The 20,862-nt window shown below is 51.8% G+C and overlaps 3 protein-coding genes across 5 annotated transcripts; 2 read left to right on the forward strand and 1 right to left on the reverse strand.

Annotated features, from left to right (window-relative positions):
- The first annotated feature begins 2,110 nt into the window (after nucleotides 1-2,110).
- On the forward strand, nucleotides 2,111-10,837 carry SLC18A1 (solute carrier family 18 member A1). Of its 3 annotated transcripts, XM_056363055.1 has the most exons (16): nucleotides 2,115-2,247; nucleotides 3,254-3,447; nucleotides 3,682-4,039; nucleotides 4,694-4,752; nucleotides 5,018-5,101; nucleotides 5,371-5,463; nucleotides 5,778-5,867; nucleotides 6,854-6,897; nucleotides 7,059-7,119; nucleotides 7,259-7,354; nucleotides 9,186-9,264; nucleotides 9,389-9,440; nucleotides 9,655-9,718; nucleotides 9,822-9,941; nucleotides 10,143-10,276; nucleotides 10,593-10,837. In XM_056363055.1, exons 2-16 carry the CDS (start codon nucleotides 3,324-3,326, stop codon nucleotides 10,704-10,706), a joined length of 1,572 nt encoding a protein of 523 aa, XP_056219030.1. In that variant the 5' UTR covers nucleotides 2,115-2,247; nucleotides 3,254-3,323; the 3' UTR covers nucleotides 10,707-10,837. The 3 variants fall into 3 exon arrangements, 2 of the variants coding, with proteins under 2 accessions (XP_056219031.1, XP_056219030.1); XM_056363056.1 differs by lacking the exon at nucleotides 10,593-10,837 and having other exon boundaries at nucleotides 2,111-2,247; nucleotides 9,822-9,972; nucleotides 10,143-10,254; XR_008826010.1 differs by lacking the exon at nucleotides 10,593-10,837 and having other exon boundaries at nucleotides 9,655-9,972; nucleotides 10,143-10,254.
- A 2,255-nt stretch (nucleotides 10,838-13,092) lies between these two features.
- On the forward strand, nucleotides 13,093-16,897 carry MAK16 (MAK16 homolog). Its single transcript, XM_056321702.1, has 10 exons — nucleotides 13,093-13,198; nucleotides 13,835-13,884; nucleotides 14,098-14,207; nucleotides 14,356-14,420; nucleotides 14,554-14,705; nucleotides 14,999-15,053; nucleotides 15,145-15,219; nucleotides 15,585-15,695; nucleotides 15,933-15,989; nucleotides 16,259-16,897. Exons 1-10 carry the CDS (start codon nucleotides 13,184-13,186, stop codon nucleotides 16,433-16,435), a joined length of 867 nt encoding a protein of 288 aa, XP_056177677.1. The 5' UTR covers nucleotides 13,093-13,183; the 3' UTR covers nucleotides 16,436-16,897.
- Nucleotides 16,847-20,643, reverse strand: TTI2 (TELO2 interacting protein 2). The gene is made up of 7 exons (XM_056321701.1): nucleotides 19,809-20,643; nucleotides 19,362-19,548; nucleotides 18,789-18,881; nucleotides 18,211-18,395; nucleotides 17,979-18,122; nucleotides 17,257-17,419; nucleotides 16,847-16,986 (listed from the first exon to the last, which is right to left on the reverse strand). The coding sequence occupies exons 1-7, from the start codon at nucleotides 20,459-20,461 to the stop codon at nucleotides 16,906-16,908; spliced, it is 1,506 nt and encodes a 501-aa protein (XP_056177676.1). The 5' UTR covers nucleotides 20,462-20,643; the 3' UTR covers nucleotides 16,847-16,905.
- Between the last annotated feature and the right edge of the window lie 219 nt (nucleotides 20,644-20,862).

Consider the following 20,862-nt stretch of genomic DNA (forward strand, 5'->3'; position numbering starts at 1 on the left):
CAAAACAAGTGACATGACACCGCAATCCCCTGCAGCGGCTTAGGGCTGCCAAACAACATGTGTCCTGACCTCAGGGCCTGCAAAAAAAAAAAAAAAAAAAAAAAAAAGATAACAATAACAACAATAACTGTCTCCGCGTGCCCCTCCTCACCGAAAGAAGCTGAATCATTTTCTATCCAGAGCCCACGAACAGCTGAGCACTTCTGAGCTCCCTCAGTAGATGGTGGTGCTGCACTGCTCATCCTGTCTGCTTTGCAGCTATTCAGAAAGTCATTTCCAGGCCTAGACATTCCACTCTCAGCTCATGAAATATATTTAAAGGCTTCAACTTCTGCTCTAACGCACACCCAGGGAATTCCTCGGGAGGATGTACTCATCTCACGTTACTGGCAATAGTTTTCGGCCATGCAGAAGCCAGATAAATGGCCTCAGTGGCAGATCCACATGCCAGCAGAGAAAAGGTGAATATGTTTAGGATGCATTTTCTTTCTCCGCAGTAAATCTCTGTATCCTGAATGTACGATGGTATCAGTTTTGCTTTTAAAAAGAAATCACAGAGCCAAGTGTCAAAACTTTAAGAAAACAGGAATGATGAAAGAAAAGAGATCACACTGTAAATGACATGCCATTGCCATTCATGCATGCATTGCTCACCCATGCACGGCTATGATTTCCCACCCAGCTTTACTTAGGAGAAACCGGCCTTGTTAAGCCAAGAAATATCTCCTTGAGACAAAGCAGACAGCATAATGGTGTAGGGAAAGGCTGTGGACAGGCACCCCACCACCAGCATCCTTCTGCAGGAAGGAGGCAAAGGCAGAACTCAGCTGTGGAGGGACCACAACCTGTTGATACCCAGGGGAGAGGTGAGGTTCCCTCACACCTCTCAGAAATCAGAGGTCAGATCAGTGCATTCTGGCCTTAAAAGTATTTACATCCACTATGAACGCTTATCGTCACACATAGTTTTGGAAATCCTGAAAAGCTGATCTACGTTGCGCACTAGGCAAAGGCAGCTTCTCAGCATCCTATGGACCAGCCCACAGCATGAGATGCAGTGGCCTAAGTATTTCTCTTTTCCTTTTGAGGAAGATCTCTCTTTCAGTTTATTTGCCCTCTAATGCTAAAAACATTCAGCACATCAAGGAAAAACCTGCCTGGGAAGGGATGCTTTGGAGGCAGCTCCTTGTACCACATCCCACAGGTGAAGCAGCAACTCTGGTACTGCCTGCTGCGGGACTGTTGGATGTGCAGCTCCTTTCCCTCCCTTTGCAGGCTGCAAAGCGATGCAGGTGTCCCTGCAAAGCCTCCACACAGACCCTTTAGCAAACCCCCCAGCTGCTGCCTTTTCGGCTGTGTATCCTGCAGGACCCTCTCCCACCCACCCAGCAAGCCCTTCCCCACTTGCTGGCTGATGCCCGCTGCACACGGCAGCAGCGACACTCACGCACCCAGCCCACGGACCCGCACCCACTGCCAACATTCACGGGCTTGACCCATTAAACACACACGTACAGCCTGTGGTGATGTGCAAACATGTGCAGAGGGAGCAGGGAAGAGCAACTCGTGTGATATCCCTCTTTCATCAAATTGTGCTCCCTGAGTTCTGCAGTTAGCCAAAAATCCCTGGCGTGCTGCGGGTCTTGGTGGTGAGATTTGCCTGGTTTTACTCCAGGATGTGTAACACGGAGCCGTGGTTGCAACAAGAGCAGCTGTACAAAGGACAAGCAGCGTTGGGCAGCAAGAGAACGGCCATCAGTCACTGGAGACCAGCCCAAGACCTAGACTATTTACAAATGCATTTCTCAGGGCCATTTAACGATGCCAGCCTTGGCCCCCAGTGATGAATCCGTTCTCTGCCCCCCACAACCCCCACAGAAGGGAGGGCTGTGCAGTCCCTGGGCAGTGTGTTCGGTGTGCTCAGATCCAGGCAAGAGTTAAGGTGACTCTTAAGAGACAGATAAGCATTGATGAAAGCCTGGAAAGCAGGTGTCTCTGCTGCAGATAAACACTCCTGCCTCTCTCCTCCCAGTCCCCCTCAGCCCACCCCACCGTCCTGCTCTGACGCAGAAGGAGCTGCAGGGCTGAATGAAACTTGTTTGAGGTTCCAATTAAATCTCCATGGAAGAGGGACACTCATATCCTCTTCTGATAAAAGGTAATCATAAATCCTCCGGGAGCAGCAGCTGCAGACCACACTACCTCCTGCAGCAGCAGCCGGCTCCTCGCACCAAAATGGGCTCCAGGGTAAGAGTTTGGTTTCCTCTGCTCCACACAACAGGTTTGCTTTGAGAAGGGGACAGGGTTTGTGGCTTGAGACGTGAGGGCTACATTAGTCTACATGTCTTTATTGTCTATGCTTCCTTACCCTTTCTCTCTCTCTCTTGTACTTTTTATATATATATATATCTTCTCTCGCATTAATTCTATTATTTGGTATTTACTAGCACTTGGAGGTACAGTGAGAAACCATCCCTGCTTCCCAACTTAGTGACCTGTGTGGCATTCATATTTGATGATAGAGGGTTTGAAGATAGATGATAGAGGGTTTGAATTTGGGTTTTTTTAATTAAAAATTGATACATATCATTGCCTGGGATTTCAGGAAACCACAAGATTATTGGGAAGGGTGACCGTTTGGACTCAGCTCCATTCATTTTGCCACTTAGACTCTGAAGTGCCTAAGAGCTGTAAGAACGTAATTAGCTAATTGTTTGGTTGGTTTAGTGCAAATTTCTGATTGATATTTTCAGTGTGACCAAGCAAGCAATCTTCTCTCAGCTCCTCTGAAGCCCTGATCTTACATGACGTATGTTAGGCTTTTAAGTCCTGATTCTTGCCATGACATTTCAATTAGGTCAAATGAAAAGACATGCATGGTAAATGAATTTCCTTTGAGACTGAATTTAATCTCCAAAGAACAAACACGGAATAAAAGATGTAGAGATTACCATAGATAAGCTACCGGCTTGATCCGTGCTTTCAGTCTTTGGAAGAAGACTTAAACGATGCCTTGAAGCAGGTACAAGATGTCTCAGGAGAGTGGAAACGGGTTAGAGCGTACTCCATCTGCAACTTTAAATGCAAGCTCGATAAAACCATGGTCTTTGATAGCAAAGCTGGTGGTCCCAGCTCCTGGGGAACAGCACCCAGCTCTTGGAGGACACAGGTGCCAAGTGACCTCAAGATTTGTGTTCTCAAGGGAGAAGCCATGAGCTGCGGGAGGTTGTAACCCAGAGCCTTTTCTTTAAAGGTGACAGGAGACCATCAGCCCTGAGGACCAGGAGCCAGCAGGACCCAGGCTGAGCTCCAGGCTCCCAGCCATGCCCCCGGCTGCCGAAGGTGTGCCCTGGCGCTGGCTGGCAGCGGGCAGGGTGTCGCGGAGGCTGGTGCTGGTGGTGGTGTTCGTCGCGCTGCTGCTCGACAACATGCTGCTGACAGTCGTGGGTACGGCGTGGGGTTCTTGCTGTGCTTTGGGTGCCACCTCGGCGTGTTGGCTCCTCGGTCGCTCTCCAGTCAGTGCCGGCAGGGAAAGCTGTGGGGAGGGCTGGGTGCTGGGAGCTTCCAGGACACCGACACCTGGCCAGCACCACTCAGTTCAGCTGTGTGCTGAGCCAGAAAATGGAGTAAAATTACTAATTAATCCCTTCCCTGGGTTTTTGGTTTTTTTTTTTTTTCCAGTACCGATTGTCCCCACCTTCCTTTATACAACAGAATATGAAGGCAGCAACAGCTCTGTCGACTCAGCCCAGACTGAGCCGGCTCCTCCAGCCTCAAAGGCTTCTCTCTTCTCCTCCATGTTCTATTTTGACAACACCACGGTGACTGTCTCGGGCTCCACCAGCGCCGTGGAGCTGGTGAATGGGACAGAGAGCAGCCGCCCGCCACAGCCCCCCACCAGCAGCCCACCGCTGCCGAGCAGCTGCCTGGAAGGCGAGGAGTTCCTCGCCAAGGAAAATGTCCGTGTGGGGCTGCTGTTTGCCTCCAAGGCTCTCGTACAGCTGGTGGTCAACCCATCCGTGGGCCTTCTGACCAACAGGTAGGTCAGAGACCTGGGTTCATGCCGGGATGGAGCCCTGCGGGGACAGGCAGCTCCTGCCTGCAAAGGCGATTGCCATCAGCTGAGCAGCAAAGGGCTGGGCTGCATGTGCGACCACTGCAACCACGGAGTGACAGGAACCGGGGGGAGAACAGCAAGCGGGAGAATATATGCATCAAAATCAGCATAAATCTTACCTTTTCTAAAAGCTTACAAATGGCTTGCGTGTTCATATTACAACATAAGCTTCACTAATGCTCTCCTCAGGTGCAGACATGCTATTTAATACCAATAACCACCAAACAAATGAAGACTCCCACCTCACTGCGGATATAATGTTGTTTTCAGATTTTCTGCCCCAGAGTTTTTCTTTGCCTTTGTCTCTAGCAGACCTGTGTGAGCTGTGCTGGGCTCATCTCCGCGTGGTCTGGGTGGGCAGATGAGTTGGTAAAACAGAGCCATGTCCCTGGGTGGGCTTTACAGTGTTATCTGGGGGCACTTAGACACTGGATGCTTCCTTGGGCGCATCCACACGTTCAGGAGATGCTTACCAGCCCCACAGAGACGTGTGTGTTAAGACTGGGCAGCAAGACCAGATCTCAAGCTGAAATGAAGAACCCTCCCTGAGACGGTGCCTCTTTGTTCCCTTTCCAGGATAGGATACCACATCCCCATGTTCATTGGATTCATCATCATGTTCCTTTCCACAGTCAGTGAGTATTTCCCTTCCATCTGCCCTTCATGCACAGTGTCACAGGAGAAAATCCTTTGGTCTGTGCCTGCACTGCTGTCCCCATGCAGGAGAAAGGAGTGAGAGCAGAGCAACCGGTCTCAGAAACTGGTGACAAGAAAGTACGAGTGGCCCTCTGCCCCTCCAGCACCCAAACTGGTGCAAGCTGAGGCTGCTCTAACCCTCTGCAGGGTTTTAACGCTCAGTCCATGGTTCTGCCTGATGCTGTCTCTCCCCTTCCTCCACAGTGTTTGCTTTCTCGGGCACCTACACCTTGTTGTTCATCGCCCGAGCCCTCCAAGGCGTTGGATCATCGTTCTCATCAGTTGCAGGTAAGTGTTTTCACTACACCTCAGTCCCTACGTCGGCTCCCCTTCTCCGGGTTCAATTACTGTCTCAGGAATGATGAGCAGCACAGACACACCAAGGGCCTTCAAAGTCCTCCTCGCCATGCCTGCTGGGCTGGCACAGACAGCGCACCCACACAGCCCAGCGGCAAGCAGATAAATCCCCCCAAAAGCCCAGGCTGCTTTCAGAGAGGGCCACCACCACCATGGTACCAGCCAGCCTCATGTGGCTTCTGCTTTCTCTCTGTTCCCAGGCTTGGGCATGCTGGCCAGCGTGTACACAGATGACTTCGAGAGGGGCAACGCAATGGGGATCGCTCTTGGAGGCTTGGCCTTGGGTGTGCTGAGTAAGGAAACCTTCCTCCCAACGGAGTTTACAGCAACAGCATCTCCAGAGCTTTGCTGGCCACCACCTATGGCTTCCACCTGCCGGGCTGCACCCCTTCCCCAGCAGCATCCCATGGCACGGCCACCTGTCCTCCTCCCTCCTTCTGCTCACCCTCCGCAGCCACTGCCCACGGGACCTGACACCTTCCCACCACCTCCACCAAACACCCGCCGGGGGATTCAGAGGAAACCCCGCCGGCAGGAGCCGAGCGCTGCTGCCCAGGCGCTGGGGACGGTGGCACTGCTGCTGTGTGACGCAGCCCTTCCCTTGCAGTCGGGGCCCCTTTTGGGAGCGTGATGTACGAATTCGTGGGGAAAGCATCTCCCTTCCTGGTCCTGGCATTCCTCGCCCTCTTGGATGGAGGTGAGAAGCTAAACGGTTTAATCATACAAAAAAAAAAGCAAAACAAACCCCCCCCCCAAAAAACCAAACCCACAACAAAAAAACATGTAAAAAGATATAAACGTGGACATTTCGGGGAGAATCGCGCAGGGCTTGTGTGAGGGAAGAAGCACATTAATACAACATGGGTGATATGATCAGCACCGGTTATTCTGTTATTGCTAAATCATATGTTTTCTACCACCAGATGACTGGCATAGCAATAGAGTAAGAATTAGTGCCTCATTACTTAATAAACCCCCTGATTGCTTTAATGGCTTGAATAGCACATTCAGTAAAGCTCTTTGAACTGCGAATTCTTTGTGAAAGGCACACTTGTCTGCAGCCTCTTCACCAGCCATGAAGGAATTAGGCTTTGCCAGCATAAATGGTGATCCTTGTTCTTTCTCTGATCGCTGCATTACAGATGCAGGCCACGAGAGCCTTCAGAGCGTAACCGCAAAGTTATAGACAGCAGAAACGTGCATTTTTAGTGGGAAATATTAAGCTAATTAAATTATAGTCACAGTTACCATCTTTGCCTAGATGTAATGCAAGATATCTTTAATGAAGCGTGTAAGAGCTTTTGGAAAATGAAACGCAGGTCCCATCCATATGAAACTTTCTTTTTTAATCCTGTTCTTTTCCAGATCTAATTTCTGTCATGCTCTAGCTGTGGCTCCCCAGCAGGCAGCTGGCAGCCTGACGGAGAGCACTTGCACATTTGACTGCTTCGTGGCTTGACAAAACAATTCTAACGCAGCTCACTCCAGGGAGTTTGGCTGCTCCCTCTCACAGGAGGGAGCCCCCTCTGCCCCTGCCCGCTTGAACAATGTCCCCAGACAGTTTCTGCTTGCCCGGGGGTTCTGCTGATGAAAGGGGTCAGGCTGAAGGAAAAGCCAGAGGGAAATGCAGATCGAAGTGATGCTGTTGCCAGGAGTAAGCTAATGTCAGGTTTTTCTTCCCAGCTTTGCAGCTCTGCATACTGCAGCCCTCCAAGGTCTCCCCCGAGGTGAGTACAGATGCCTGCGCGCACGTGAGCCGGCGCCAGGCAGCGTGAATGAAGCAGGCAGGTGTTCCCCGAGGAGGAGGGCTGTGCAGGCACCCAGCCCAGGATGGGTGCGAAGGCACCCGTGGCTCTCAGCCACATAACCCCCCTTTGCCATCCCGCAGAGCACCAAAGGCACGCCAGTGTTCACCCTGCTGCGAGACCCCTACATCCTGGTGGCTGCAGGTAAGGGCGGACGTCAGCACGCACCGTGCTCCTCTTTGTGCAAACTGCGTCTGCTGATTGAAGAGATTCACTCATGCCTGCTTGAAACTGCAGCAAAAGGTGGCTAAACCGGAGCATTTCTCCCCTCTCTCCCTGTCAGGTGCCCTCTGCTTCTCCAACATGGGGGTGGCCATGCTGGAGCCCACCTTGCCCATCTGGATGATGCAAACCATGTGCTCCCCGAAATGGCAGCTAGGTAGGTGGTGTGCTTTGCAGCCTCTACTCCCAAACAGCTGCTTGACACAGTTTAGCTAGAACCGGTCCTGCTTCGGCCCTGCAAGGTGGATTGAATAATCTCTTAGATCATTCTAGAAAAGAAGAAAACATATGCCCTCACCCGCATAGAGCAAGTGATCCCAGGCTGCGTGTTGCTCCAATTTCAGCTGGAAATGTCCTTAGTGGTAGCTATACAATGTGCTTTTCTCTATTACTGAAAAAATTGTATAGAATCAGGCTCCCCACAAGAGCAGTAACAGTGGAAGAAAGGCTGTTTCGTGCACAGGAAGCCTGTCGAATCCCGTCTTCTGCAGGGCAGATAATGGTATCGTGCTGGGCTGAAATCGTGGCAGCCAGATGGGTTTTGCAGAGGCAGCTCTGAGTAAAACAAGGCCATTTACAGAGTCCCAGGCAGGACAGGATGATACGTGCTAATTACCAGCTGCCTAGAAAATGTGATGTGGAGATAACATTGTCTGTGTTTGCTACAAAAATAAAAACGAATCGTTATAAACCCCAACTGGCTGTGGAATGACCCGAGGGGTGCCCCAGGCTACACTCAGATCCCAAATTGAATTGCAGCCCAGGAGCAGGGGGGCTGAGAGCTCCTAATCGAGTTATCCTCTGGTCAGGCAGGAGCATCCATCCCGATAAGAGCCTACGATGCTTCTCAGGAGCAAGCGATTGAGCAAGGATGGACAAGGGTAAAGCAGCATCCCAAGGATTCTGGCAGTGAGGAGAAGGGACAGCATAGCTGCCTGGTAACCACAAATGTCACAGGCTGAGAAAAGCTCTCCAGGCTGTCCCCGTCACCACTGAACTCAAGGGGAAGCTTTGAGGTGACTTAGCAGTACCCAGAGGTCAGCAGATATCAAAGAAAATCCCAAATATACACTAGGTTTTCAGGTACCTGAGATTTGAGAGTGATTTGGATTTAGACACAGTCCAACCACAAGCCACCTGTCTCACAAGCCGTTATGAACGTAAGGGGCTTCTTTATTTGTATGCTTCAGTTTGCCCACTGAAAAAAAAAAACCCAACAAAACAACTTGGACTACATCTGCAGGATTAACCATGTTCTGTAGTTGTTAGTGAGAGGAAAGAAAATTAACCATAGGCGTGTTCCAATAAGGAAGTTGTCTTATTGAAATGGAGCTGATCAGTTTTATTTATAGTCAGTGGGAGAGCATATTAAAAATAAACAACTGGTAAATCAACAAGCAGTGCAAATATTTAATTTTGTCTACATAATGACCCCCACGGCCTTTGACTTAAACAGTTATTTTACCCCTCTTTATTTAGTAAATGAAAAGCAGAAGGCAAGGGTAGAAAGGTGGAAGAGGAAGAAACTATGACGGGAAAGAAGGACGAGCTCATTGAAGTGGGGACAAAAATGTTCTGCATTTAGCTTCTGTCTCACAGATCTTGTGGGTGAATCACTGCACCACTGCGTGTCTCCCAGCATCAAAAGCAAACATTTTCCACGCTTCCCTCTGTTTTCACAGAGGGACACCTGCCCCCCCCCCCCCCCCCCCCCACTTCTACAGGGCACGGAGCAGCGGGGCAGCCAGCGCAGCCGTGACATGGAGCAATGGCAGTGGGGGACACAGAGAAACAACCAGTGCACAGCTGGGCACCCACAGAGTGGGCACGGGACGTTACCTTGTCTTGCCTGGCTCGTGATATTCTCCAAACGAGAGAGGCAGTTAGTGAACATTTTTGCAAATCCCCTATATTTGCTCAGGGATTACACAATCTTTTTTTTTTTATTTTTTTATTTTTTTTATTCTTTCTCTCCCCTTCTCTCTCAGGGATGGCATTTCTCCCTGCCAGCATATCCTACCTCATCGGCACCAACCTGTTTGGGATTCTGGCTAACAAAATGGGCCGGTAAGTGGAATATAAGAGATTTCAGTGCAACCCAGCCCAGTCCTGTGCTTTCAGCATGAATGACACTCGTGGTGTTGTGCACACTGAGGACATCTGCCCTCTCCTAACTGCGGCCTCGTTGCAGGTGGTTGTGCTCCCTGATTGGCATGGCTGTGGTGGGGATTAGTCTCCTTTGTGTAAGTAGCGCAAGACAATTCTGAGACCTTTCTGTAGAAGAATCAGCAGGGGCAGTGGGCGACAGTACGGCGATGGGGTTACGTGCCTGGCAGACAGCAGATGACAGCCAGTTCAGTGGTTGCACGCGCGTTTCATTCACAGCTATATTACACCTTCACACCTCATCCAGCTCTTCTGGCCTCACTCACAAATCTTCTCTCTCTCCTCTCAAAGGTACCTCTGGCCAAAAATATTTATGGGCTGATTGGCCCAAACGGTGGGCTTGGCTTTGCCATAGGTAAGCTGTTGGTGGTCAGGGTCTGCAGCACAGCTCAAACGCAGCTCTCGCCACCGCCCTCAGACAAGGCAAGGACTGATCGGGTCCTTCTTGCTCTCGGCAGGAATGGTGGACTCCTCAATGATGCCCATCATGGGTTACCTTGTGGATCTTCGCCACACCTCCGTCTACGGCAATGTCTATGCCATAGCTGATGTCGCCTTCTGCATGGGCTTTGCTATTGGTATGGAAGAACTCATGGGATGATGTACTCAGTGTGTATCTCCATAAGTTTATCACTCCCTTTCCTCCACCCAGCGTCCACTGCAAGCAACTGGCAGGGAGTCTGCAACCCAGTCACCGTAGATTCACAGATCCCCTCCAAACTGGAAAGGCATCTTTTGTTCTCTCTTATCTTAGCCTTCTTTAACTTTTAAATTTGCAGGTCCATCCACGGGCGGTGCAATTGTACGAGCTATTGGGTTTCCCTGGCTGATGGTCATCATTGGAGTTATCAATATCACTTATGCTCCTCTCTGTTGGTACCTGCGCAACCCTCCCGCTAAAGAGGAGAAGATTGTGAGTTTAAGTAGTCTTTATTCCCTTAAAGTATAGGGGATTGATAATCCAGAGATTTTGGGGGAGATAATAAACTTGCCAGGGTTTGTGCCTTCCCTTTTGGGCTCTACTCTGCCCTCAGAAAAGGGCCGAAAAACTCAAGACAATAAAACCAGAAACATTTAGAGCTACGATCCTCCCCTTAACTCACAGCTTGTATTCCCTGGGTGAAAGTTCTTGGCTACTTTGGCTTTCTCTGAAGTGCTAATACTCCCGATAACTGTTCAAATTAATCACCGTTTTTACTAAAGCATGACTTCTTCTCTCCTTTACCCAGGCAATCCTAAGCCAGGAATGCCCCATGCAACCCAAAAACTACACCACTCAGAAAACCCTGCGCGACTTCCCTCTCACAGATGACAGCGATGTGGAGGCAGAAAATGCGGAATAGCAAGTACACCCTGTTTTGAAGCTACTATTATATTTACAGAACGTGGATGTATTAGCACCCAAGAATAACTGAGCCTCCCCCAAGACTTGCGGACACAGGATGGACACAGGCTGTCTCGTTGACCTGTTCCCTCGGCCATGCAATCCACAGCAGGGAGCAGAGAGCCAGGATCTGGAGGTTCTATCCATTAGTTAAGCCACTCGTTTGCTGTGGGACTTCTAGGCAAGTTGCCCAAACTCACCACACCTCACCTGTAAAAATAAGTTACAAAGATGAGGAGAATCGTACCAGCCTGTCCCACAGACCAGTATCATCCCAGGCACAGCCCACCCATGCAGTAAGGGATAATATCAACATCTCTCCCACATGAGTCCAGTGGCATTTGTTAATAACTTTAAAGCACTTAATGTTCTTGAAAAAAAAGCACTGGAAAAAAAGCCGAAAATTAAATCAATGCTATCAGCTTTGGGAGATTTCTTTCTCCAGAATTCTACTATAATTGCCAGCATGAAACCTTTCTGTAACAACAAAGCACTATCCATCTGTGTCACTGCCAGTCCGTCAATAAAGATGTCACTGTGCTGCTAATGTGTTCCACGCTCTGCTGAAGACAGTTAAAAAAAATTGTTTATTGCCATCTCAGTATAATTTTATGTGTTGCGCTGTTTATGTGCTACTTATAGCTGCCTGTGTGTCCTTACCAACAGCTATTAAATCCATTTATTTGAAGAACTCTAAGAAATTCAGGTCGAAATAAGGCTGAAAGCAGTTTCAGACTCTTAAACATAGACTCAGCCAACAAAGCTAGTTAGATCGCCTGTGATTACAAGTGAGTAATACAGCATTTTTTAAAATCCCTTCCTCTCAGCTGAGATGAGGTAACGGGCTGTATTTGTGATCCTAACCCATCACAATGAGAAGTACAATAGATTTAATCGCCCCTTTGCAATTTCCCAGCCACAAGTTTAGAAAGAGAGCAGCTGCACTGTTAACAATAATTATTGAGCATAATGGTCTGTAAAGTTACAATTAAGTAAGAGAGAGTGAAGTAATAGAGGTACCAAATTAATTTTATAAGTATCAGAGAAATTCCCGTGATCTCATTTTTTCCAGTGAAACCTCAAACTTACAGCTTCTCTGGTTCCACTGTTGGCAGTTTATATAAAACTCATTTCTGTCTTGAATGAGCAGTTGTATAATGCACAGCCATTTCACTTGCCAGAAAGAACAGATGAATCACTGCTCGGGAGCCTGAGCGGCACAATGCAGATGCACTTGCCAGCAGGGAAACAGGAGGATAATAACAATTCATCAAGATTTGGTACCTTATGACTCATTATCAAAGGTCATAAATGGCTATTGTCAGGCAATCCCACATCCACAGCGGGCCCATTGCCCCTTGCTTTGCACATAGAAGATGAAATTATATTTCTTAGGCTGACTGGAAATGACTAACGCTAAGCTTGCTCTCAAAAAACCGGTTATTTTTATCTTCCACCTGTTCCCCTGCTTTGCCAAGAATAAAAGGAAAAACATGTTTGCTTTCTGTGACGGAAAGCAAAAAAGTACGCCGTTCCATTTGGGGTTCTATCGACACCTCCACAGCGCACCTCCCAGTTAAATATTTAATCCTGTCTGATCTCTGTGTGTTGCTCTGGAAACTCGCTCCCTCTGATTCTGCCAGGTGGGCTCCCCGCCAGCCAGCCCCCCCCAGCCAGCCAGCCCCCCCCAGACTCCCCCAGCCCCCCCCCCCCCCCAAGCCCCCCCAGCCCCGCTGCAACAGGCCACCCTCCTGCCTTCGGCCTTGGCAGCTCTGGCTTTTTAATTCATCAATTTAGCGGCGGTGCCACGAGCACTGGAGTTTCTCTGTTCTGAGTCATTAGGTCGTAATCCCTGCATCAAACCACCTCTTTTTTTTACTCGCCCTGCTGAAAAAAGAAAAAGCATTGAATTCTCAAGGCGTTAGCAGTGTGATATGCACAGGCCTTGCTGGCTCTGCGGCGGGGGGACACCAGTCATGGGGGCTGTAGCTGTGAAGTTTTGCGCCCTCGGGCCCAGGTCACCGATAAACGTTTCCCTCACGGCTCTGCAGCGGGAAACGGCAGCGCGGGGCGCTGGCAGACCCCCCGTCGCGAGGCGGCCGCCATCTCTGCCGGGAGCGGGGAGGAGGAACGACAGGGCAGACGGGCCTGAGGCCGGGCCCCCCCCGCCCCCTCAAGCACGACTGGCCCCGACCAGGCCCCGGAGGGGGGAGGGGGCTTCCTGCTGACAACGCGCTGCACAGGGCCCGTCCCGCGGCTGCGCATCCCCTCGGGCTCCGGCGCCACCGGCGCGCCCGCCCCGCCCCCCGCCGCGGACGGCGCTGCGGCCCTGCCCGGAAACCGCCGCGGCGTCGCTATGACAGCGTGGCCCCGCCCTTCCCCGCCGCTCTCGCGAGAGCTGGCAGAGCCCCGCTCTTCCGGCCCGGCGACAGCACCATGCACTCGGACGACGTGAGTCCGCCGGTTCACCCGTTCCCGCCGCCCCGCAGCCAATCAGCGCCCGCCTCATCGCACCCACCACGTGGCCGGGGGTCCCAGCCCCGGCTGGGGGGGTCGGGGGTCCCGGGCCGGGTGGCGCGGGTCAGAGTGTCCCATTCCCGGGCCGCGGCTGGAATGAGGGGTCGGAGCGTCCCGTCCCCGCGCCGGGGTTGGAGGGGGTCGGGGGTCCCGGGCCGCGGCTGGAAGGGGGGGGGGGGGTCAGGGTGTCCCGTCCCCGCGCCGGGGTTGGAGGGGAGGTGGTCGGGTGTCTCAGGCTGGTGTTACAGGGGGATTGCGGGTCCTATCCCTGGGCTGGGGGGGTCGGGGTATCCTGTTCCCGGGCCGGGAGTAGGAGGGAGTCGGTGTCCCATCCCCAGGCCGCTGTCGGGGGTCCCGTGCCCGGGCCAGGGGGCTGCGACCAGCATCGTGGCAGCAGCAGCTGTGCTGTCCCTGTGCCTCTGCCCGGGCTGCAGGGAGGGGGCAGCAGTCTTTGTGGGGTCGTGTGTCAACCCCCATGCCCCCCCCCCCCACCGTTAAATCCTCCCCGGGGGTGCACAGGGTGCTGGGTGAGGGGTGGCAGCGTGTGTCACCCGCTGTTTGTCCTCGCAGGTTGTCTGGGACACGCTGGGGAACAGGCAGTTCTGCTCCTACAAGATAACGTGAGTTTTTGAGGGGATAGGGTTGTGCTCCCCCCACTGGGGGGTGTGTGTGTGTCAGCAGGGACAAAGCTGGGTGTCCCTGGGGCCCCAGTGTGTTCCCCTCACCCCTGTGCCACCACCACCACCAGAGGATGGGGTGGTGGCTGCAAGGAGCAGGGCATGCAGTGGGGTGCTCCCGCCCATCCCCTTCCACCTCACCTCTCTCCTTTCCAGGACAAAGACCCAGAACTTTTGCCGCAATGAGTACAACCTGACCGGTCTGTGCAACCGTTCCTCCTGCCCACTGGCGAACAGCCAGTATGCGACCATCAGGGAGGAGAAAGGTGGGGGTCCAGCAGCAGCAATGAACAACCCCTTGGGTGGGCAGGGGGTAAATACCGCCTGCCAGAGAGCACTCCAGCTCCAAGCACTCTCCTGCTGTCAGCGACATGCTCAGTCTCTCTCCTGGGATCATGTTTTGCTTTTCTCCAGGTCGCTGTTACCTGTACATGAAGACGATAGAGCGGGCAGCTTTTCCTCGTCGACTCTGGGAGCGGGTGAGTTAATGAGGGCAGGCTGCTGGCCGAGTGCAGCAGAGGGCAGTGAGCGATGGGAGTCCTCCCAAGAGCAGATACATCCCTGCTTTGTTGCTGCACTGTAGCTCAACCTTTTCCCTTTCCGCCACCCCAGGTCCTGCTAAGCAAGAACTATGAGAAAGCACTGGAAGAGATAGACGAGAACCTCATCTACTGGCCCCGCTTCATCCGACACAAATGCAAGCAGCGATTTACTAAGATCACGCAGTACCTCATCCGCATCCGGAAGCTGACGCTCAAGCGACAGTGAGTGACACTAAGAGCAGCCACAGTTTGGCTTATTGAGCCGCTGCCACCGGCCCTGTGCAGAGCGTTAGCGCATTTAGCTGTTTTCCTGAGGTTCTGGCAGGCTTGTAAATGAACCTGGCTTAAGAGGGATTTAACTGCAGTCTAGTCCCAAGTATATAAAAAGCACGTAAACTAGTTGTAGCCACAGTTCTAATGATATAACTGCTGGCTGTTGCCCTGAATGAGCATTTGCTCATCAGCTACACAAGAGGCTGACGGAGTTGCTAACTAGCGCTTGTTGTTACCTGCAGGAGGAAACTTGTTCCTTTACGCAGAAAGATTGAAAGGCGAGAGAAGAGAAGAGAGGTAATGCCACTCTTTCATGTGATCTCCTGTCTATCGCTTCTGTTCCACTTGTCTTTCAAACACCTGATACAGCTCCTCTTTGCTCCATCAGGAGAAAGCCCTGATTGCTGCTCAGCTGGATAACGCCATTGAGAAGGAACTACTGGAAAGACTGAAACAGGATACCGTAAGGATCACTGCCTTCCAAGCACAGCAGTAAAACTGCTCCTGCTGCCCTCTGTCCTGGTTCTCCAGGGAGGGATGGAGCCTTGGTATGAAAGAGAAGCACCAGCCACATAGGAGGGGTAGGGGATGACTGCCCCCCCTGCTTCTTGGGTGAATTTATAACGGGCTGGAGGACTTGTTTCCCCACAACGCAGAACCCCTTGTTTTCTGTACGGGTTGCATACTTCAGAATTAGGGAAGGTGCTGAACCCCAGGTTTACACTAGTTTGAAACTGCCTCTGTGCAAGCCACAGGCTTCAGGCGACCCTACTGCCAACGGCTGCCCTCCTCCTGTGATTTACAGAAAATCCACATTTTCCTTTTCAGTATGGAGATATTTACAACTTCCCCATTCACGCCTTTGACAAAGCTCTACAACAGCAAGATGCAGAAAGCGAGAGCGAGTCCGATGCAGAGAAGGAAGAAGATGATGACGAGGTAATGCTTTCAGCCACAGCACCACAGTTCATCCTTCCCTGACCTGGGGCAGCACCTCTGATTCACCTACAGGCTGGGCACTGTAGCGTGAACGGCAGGGTGGGAAGAGACTAGGAGAGGTGAACTCTGAAAAAGCATGTGTGTGCAAGCGGTGGCCTTGATTGCTCTGCTGTTGCAAGTCACAACATTGCATTGTGCTCAGTGTGCACGTACTAGCTTTTGACTTATTTCTTGCAGGACATGGATAAAAGAGAGTTTGTGGAAGCAGATGACAGTGACCTCAGTGACTTTGAGGTAGGTGAAGCACCAGATATAAACTGTTAGGCTGTTTGAAAGTGACCTCTAGCCTCTCGCTGTCTCTGGTGATGGGCTAAGAGCCAGCAAAATCAGATTTGTGGTACACACGGATACAGTCAGACTGCACTGTATCCACTACGGCCCAGCTCCTCTGACTAGACAACTGGGAGCCAGGAATTATAACCCAGAATCTGGTATATGAGGTAATTTTGCAGAAAGAGGTTTAGTTACACACCGTGCTTTGACATCACTCCTTTCTCCCTCAGGACATGGATAAGTTGGACACAAGTAGTGAAGAGGAGCAGGAAGTAGAGAAGAAAGCCTCTCACTCCAAATCTAAAGGGAAAACCCCCCTGAAAGGACCAGCCAGAAGAAAACGTCCCTATATTGAAATAGAATACGAAGAAGAAACAGAGCCAGCCACTAAAACAAAAGCAGCCTGACTCCTTCCTGAACCCACATTTTGTACTGAATGACAGGATTCCAGATCTGCCATGAGAACTCCTTCCAGCTTTTGCCACTCTGTGCAGGACCCTCAATATATTACTCCTTTTTTCATAGTCTAGACTCATAATTTTCTTTAAGAGAAGGGTTTCTGTCCCTATCCCAGGGAACTACAGCAGGTTTGTACAACTCCTGCATGAAGTGCAGTTTTAAGCAAGAAGACTCCCCACCTTTTCTACAGTCACCCAAGGCTCAGCTTGGGCTGTGCTCCGGGAAGGAACCTGGTCTGCAGGGTGCTGCTGCTTTGTTCTGAAGCTGGAGAAGCCCACATGCAGCTAGGCAAGCACACAAGTGTATCTTGTTTGGGGGAGGTACAGGGCTAACAGGAGTGGGATGAGAAAGACAGTAACTAAATAAATAAAAATAATTTACTGTACAAAAAGCAGGCTGTGCATTGATCAGCCACGCCTCATGTGTTCTCTTGCACTTTTCTGATGCATTCCCGTACGCGGTTCTCCTCACAGCTGCTGTAGACACCTGCCAGCAGAACCTGAAACAAGAAAAGCATCAGTTTCCAGTGCCTTGGCACGCTCAGGTTTATGGTGTTATCAACCCTCCCCCAGCTATCTGTTCAAAGAGAATTACACAAAGCATACATAGACGGCTGTCGACGCATCAAGAGCTAATGTTGAGGTGGGTGGGAACTGATGCTTTGAAAATACCGTTGGATCGAGGAAACAAGTGGGCTCTTGCATGCACCATTCTGCTCCTTTAAGGGGGAAAGGGTCAGAGATGAAGCAGTGCTGGGTCCCTGGCTCACCTTCACTTGCCCTTCAGAGCAGCGATCCAGCAGGATGAGGCATTCAGTGGCCCCTTGGAGCAAGGCAGCCTTTACTGGCTCTGGTGTTGAACTCTGGTCAGTGTGTACGTCCCAGATCATCTTCAGCAGGGCTTTGAGGAGCACAGGCAGTCTGCATGGCATTCTGCAAAGGGAAGCAGCAGCTGCACCTTACTGTAAGTCCTTTTCACAAGCCAGGGGAAAGCACAGCCTTGCTTAGCAGTTCCCAGACACTTCAGGCAGGAGCTGCTAGTTGCTATTTACATGTGGAGCAGGGTTGTAGCCAGCTAAGATGAGTAACTGCTTCAGCGCTGGGGCTGAAGAAGCTGCCTCATTCAGCACACCCACCAGAGGGAAGACACAGGCCCTGAACGCAGGGGGAACCCTGGGGTGGTGTATTGGGGCTGCCTGTCTTCGGGCAGCCTAATTCACAGCACTCTGAGCCACCAGGCAGAGAGCACAGATGTAGTTTTTAGCCAAGCTGATGCTTCTTGAACAGGCAGAAATCATCTCAAAATGAGGCCCCAGCTTATTTTTTGGGCCAGTTTTTTTAGCCAGGCAGTAATGCCAGCAATTCCTCCCTGTGACAGATTCTTCCTTAATATATTGGGGCCTTTTCCTCAAGCAACAGCGACATTGGCTCTGAAAGAGCGGTAGCATTCAGGATATGCGTTCTCCAGTGGCTTTCACCCCCAGACAGGTACCTGGGCCAAGCGTGCTCAATGGTGCACTGCAATGTCTCCAGTATTCCCAGTCGGGCTTCTTCCTCAGGGCCATCACAGACTTCCAGATACCCCAAGATAACTCGCTCCAGCCTCTTCAGGTGCCGTGCTATCAGGATGCCAAGTCTGCCAACACAAAGAAACACACACTGAAAAGGGAGATACCTACCAAGGCCAGAGCAAGTCCCTGTAGGTCTGCGGTTACCGCTCTCACCTCCGCACAAAGGCAGGCAGGGCCCTGGCATACACCCGCCGCAGCGCAAGGCGATGCTCTGCCTCCATGTGGGTCAGAACCAGCTGCAGCACCTCATCATAGAGCGCGGTCGGTCTGGCCTGCTTCTGCTGCCGCTGGGCTCTCTCCAGGATTGGCAGCAAATCCAGCAGGCACAGCAGTACTGCCTGGTTCGGTGAGAGACAGTACATCTGTACAATCCTGCATATGTTCTCTACAAAACACTTCCAGACCCAGTAACTTCCAGACCCACTGACCACCCACAGCTGCTGCAGTTCACCCAACAGACCCAACTATTTCTACTACCTGTTACTGGCCCTCTTCAGCAAGGCTGCCACTTGGGAGGGGACAGGAGGCAAGAGGTTTGCCCTCTACTTGGGTATTTTCCTGAAATCCACTGAGTTACTTTGTCTCTTGGCCACAGGCATCGGTTCCTAACAGCCTGACTGGACTGCCTGTCAGGAAACAGGTTCTGCCTCCCAATGCCTTAAGCTGGTTATCCCTCACAGGGCTGATACACAATACACAAGGCAGATTCAAACAAATTTCTACTGTCCTACCTGGATGAGAGGGGCCTCTCGTGAGTAGAGGTGGTTGTAAAGGGCATGGTACACAACCTGAGCCCTGTTGAACTGGCACAGATCGGCACCTGGCTGCAACAACACAGAACAGAACATTAGTCCTGCGCATCACATTCAGCACCTGCTTAACCCAATAAAAGAGAAGGGCCTTCACAAACCCTCACACATACTGCACCTCAGGAGCACTGCTTACAAGCAAGTGGGAGCAGGTACCATACTGTAATAACTGCAGGTTAAACCCTGCCATGCGCAGGAGCAGCCACTTTCTTCCACCTCCTCAGCTGCTGTTTTGCAGTTCCATTGGCATTACTTTTAATACCCTGCCCTGAAAACTGGCCATCAGGCCAATATGTGAATCAGCTGAGCTAACAAATTGTTTTGCCACCTTTTGGCTGTGTTAACAGATGTAAGAATTACCCATACTTAAACAGACAGGGACGGTATGGGGGATGGAGTAGAATTGCTAGGTAAACAGCAGAACCAGGAAAAGAAGTCAGGAACCTTAACAGGTGTCCAGCACCTAGAAAGGGATCTAATTTCTCAAATCCTCACCACGTTAAGAATGATATGATGCAGGCAGCGCACACCAAGGATTTTATTCTCCTCCCGGTAGTCGTCTGAGATGAGCAGTGACGGTGGGAGGACACACTCCAGGTAACGGCTAAGCCAGGGCCGGGTGACATGAGGCAATGTCCAGGAGAACACAAACTTTGTGGCAGGGTTACACTTCCAAGTGTCTCTGGAAATACAAACAAACTTAGTGAACACTAGAACTAACAAATGCTCATTTCCTAAGCATTTGTGCCTCTCAGCTGACAGTAAGAGCTGACCAATTCTGCCCCCAAACACCTTCCACTAGTGGGTATTTGTGAAGCTCTTGGGCATGACAAGACACTCGATGATAAATATGGGGCAGAGTTCAAGAGTTTCGCAAAAGCTTCCAATATTTCCTACACAGAGACCAGCCAAACACATCACTGCCCTCCTCTTTCTACTTACTTGGTCAACTCCTGTTTCAGGAGCCCCATCACTGCTGCAAATCTTCCTTCCTCATCTTCATTCTTTCCCCGAAGGAATTCTGCCACCGACTCGCAGCCTGCGGCTTGAACCAGCAACACCAGCAGCTTCTGTGCTGCTGACCGAGACCTCACATTTGTCCAGGGCCTCTCCACGACATGTGTTGCAGCAAAGATGTAGATGGGTCCCACCACACGGCGTAGGATTGGGCCCACCATGGGGACACCCAGAGCCTCCTGGGTCTTGGCAGCTTCCAGCTTCACAAGGAGGTGTACAAACACTGCGCCCACGTCTGCCGCTCTCTCAGCCGCAGCTGTGTACGCGCTGTCCTTACTGGGGAGATCTGCAGCCTCCTGCTCCTGCTTTGGGGGTGCTGCGTAGCCACTGAGCGCAGCCACCAGCTCGCCCAGCGTGGCAGGGCTCACACCTGCCAGCAGCCACTGGCAGTCGGCAGCCTCGACAAGCGCCCCCAGGTCTCTGACCACGCTGGCCCTGTGGGCCCCGCCGGGCCCCTCGGAGCAGAGCAGCCCGATCTGGAGCAGGACCTGCTCGGCCGGCGGAACAGCGGGGGGCGGCTGCGCCCCATCCCGCGGCCCCTCCAGCCTCAGGGCTCGCAGCAAGCCGCTGAGCTCCATAGCCCGACCCACGACAAAGCACCTTCTCCCTCGCTTTTAAAGCCCCTTTAAACACACTCCCCCGTACTGCCGGTGGGCAGCAGCGCTCTGCGGGGAGAGAAACCCCCAGCACGGCGCCAGGCCCGTCCGAGCACAGAGCTACTGCCTTACCCAACAGGCGCCGCAAACTGCGGCAGTCTGGTCGCAAAATCCCATCCTTGCCGTAAAGGTGGTGGCCGGGGGAGGCGTGGCAACATATGAATACATTAGCATGACTAATGAAGCCCCGAAGTGCGGGGAAGCGCGGCTGTGCGGCCCCAGAAGGGCAGTAAAGGGACCGTAAGCGCGAGGACCATTGGGGCAGGGGGACGCGCAGTCGCGGGGCCATCGGGCGGGGGTCCCTCGCCCTGGGCTGAGGGGCA

This window comes from Falco biarmicus, chromosome 18 (assembly GCF_023638135.1).
Source record: "Falco biarmicus isolate bFalBia1 chromosome 18, bFalBia1.pri, whole genome shotgun sequence".
Lineage (NCBI taxonomy): Eukaryota > Metazoa > Chordata > Aves > Falconiformes > Falconidae > Falco > Falco biarmicus.

Coding starts and splice junctions, on each gene's coding strand:
- SLC18A1 (XM_056363055.1), top strand. CDS start 3,324: ATGCCCCCGGCTGCCGAAGGTGTGCCCTGGCGCTGGCTGGCAGCGGGC. Junction 5,868..6,853: donor CCTCGCCCTCTTGGATGGAG/GTGAGAAGCTAA, acceptor TTTTCTTCCCAG/CTTTGCAGCTCTGCATACTG. Junction 9,265..9,388: donor CTGGCTAACAAAATGGGCCG/GTAAGTGGAATA, acceptor GCCTCGTTGCAG/GTGGTTGTGCTCCCTGATTG.
- MAK16 (XM_056321702.1), top strand. Junction 14,706..14,998: donor AAGCTGACGCTCAAGCGACA/GTGAGTGACACT, acceptor TGTTACCTGCAG/GAGGAAACTTGTTCCTTTAC. Junction 15,990..16,258: donor GTGACCTCAGTGACTTTGAG/GTAGGTGAAGCA, acceptor TTTCTCCCTCAG/GACATGGATAAGTTGGACAC.
- TTI2 (XM_056321701.1), bottom strand. CDS start 20,461: ATGGAGCTCAGCGGCTTGCTGCGAGCCCTGAGGCTGGAGGGGCCGCGG. Junction 18,123..18,210: donor CTGCCTGCCTTTGTGCGGAG/GTGAGAGCGGTA, acceptor TTGTGTTGGCAG/ACTTGGCATCCTGATAGCAC. Junction 16,987..17,256: donor GCTCTGAAGGGCAAGTGAAG/GTGAGCCAGGGA, acceptor TTCTTGTTTCAG/GTTCTGCTGGCAGGTGTCTA.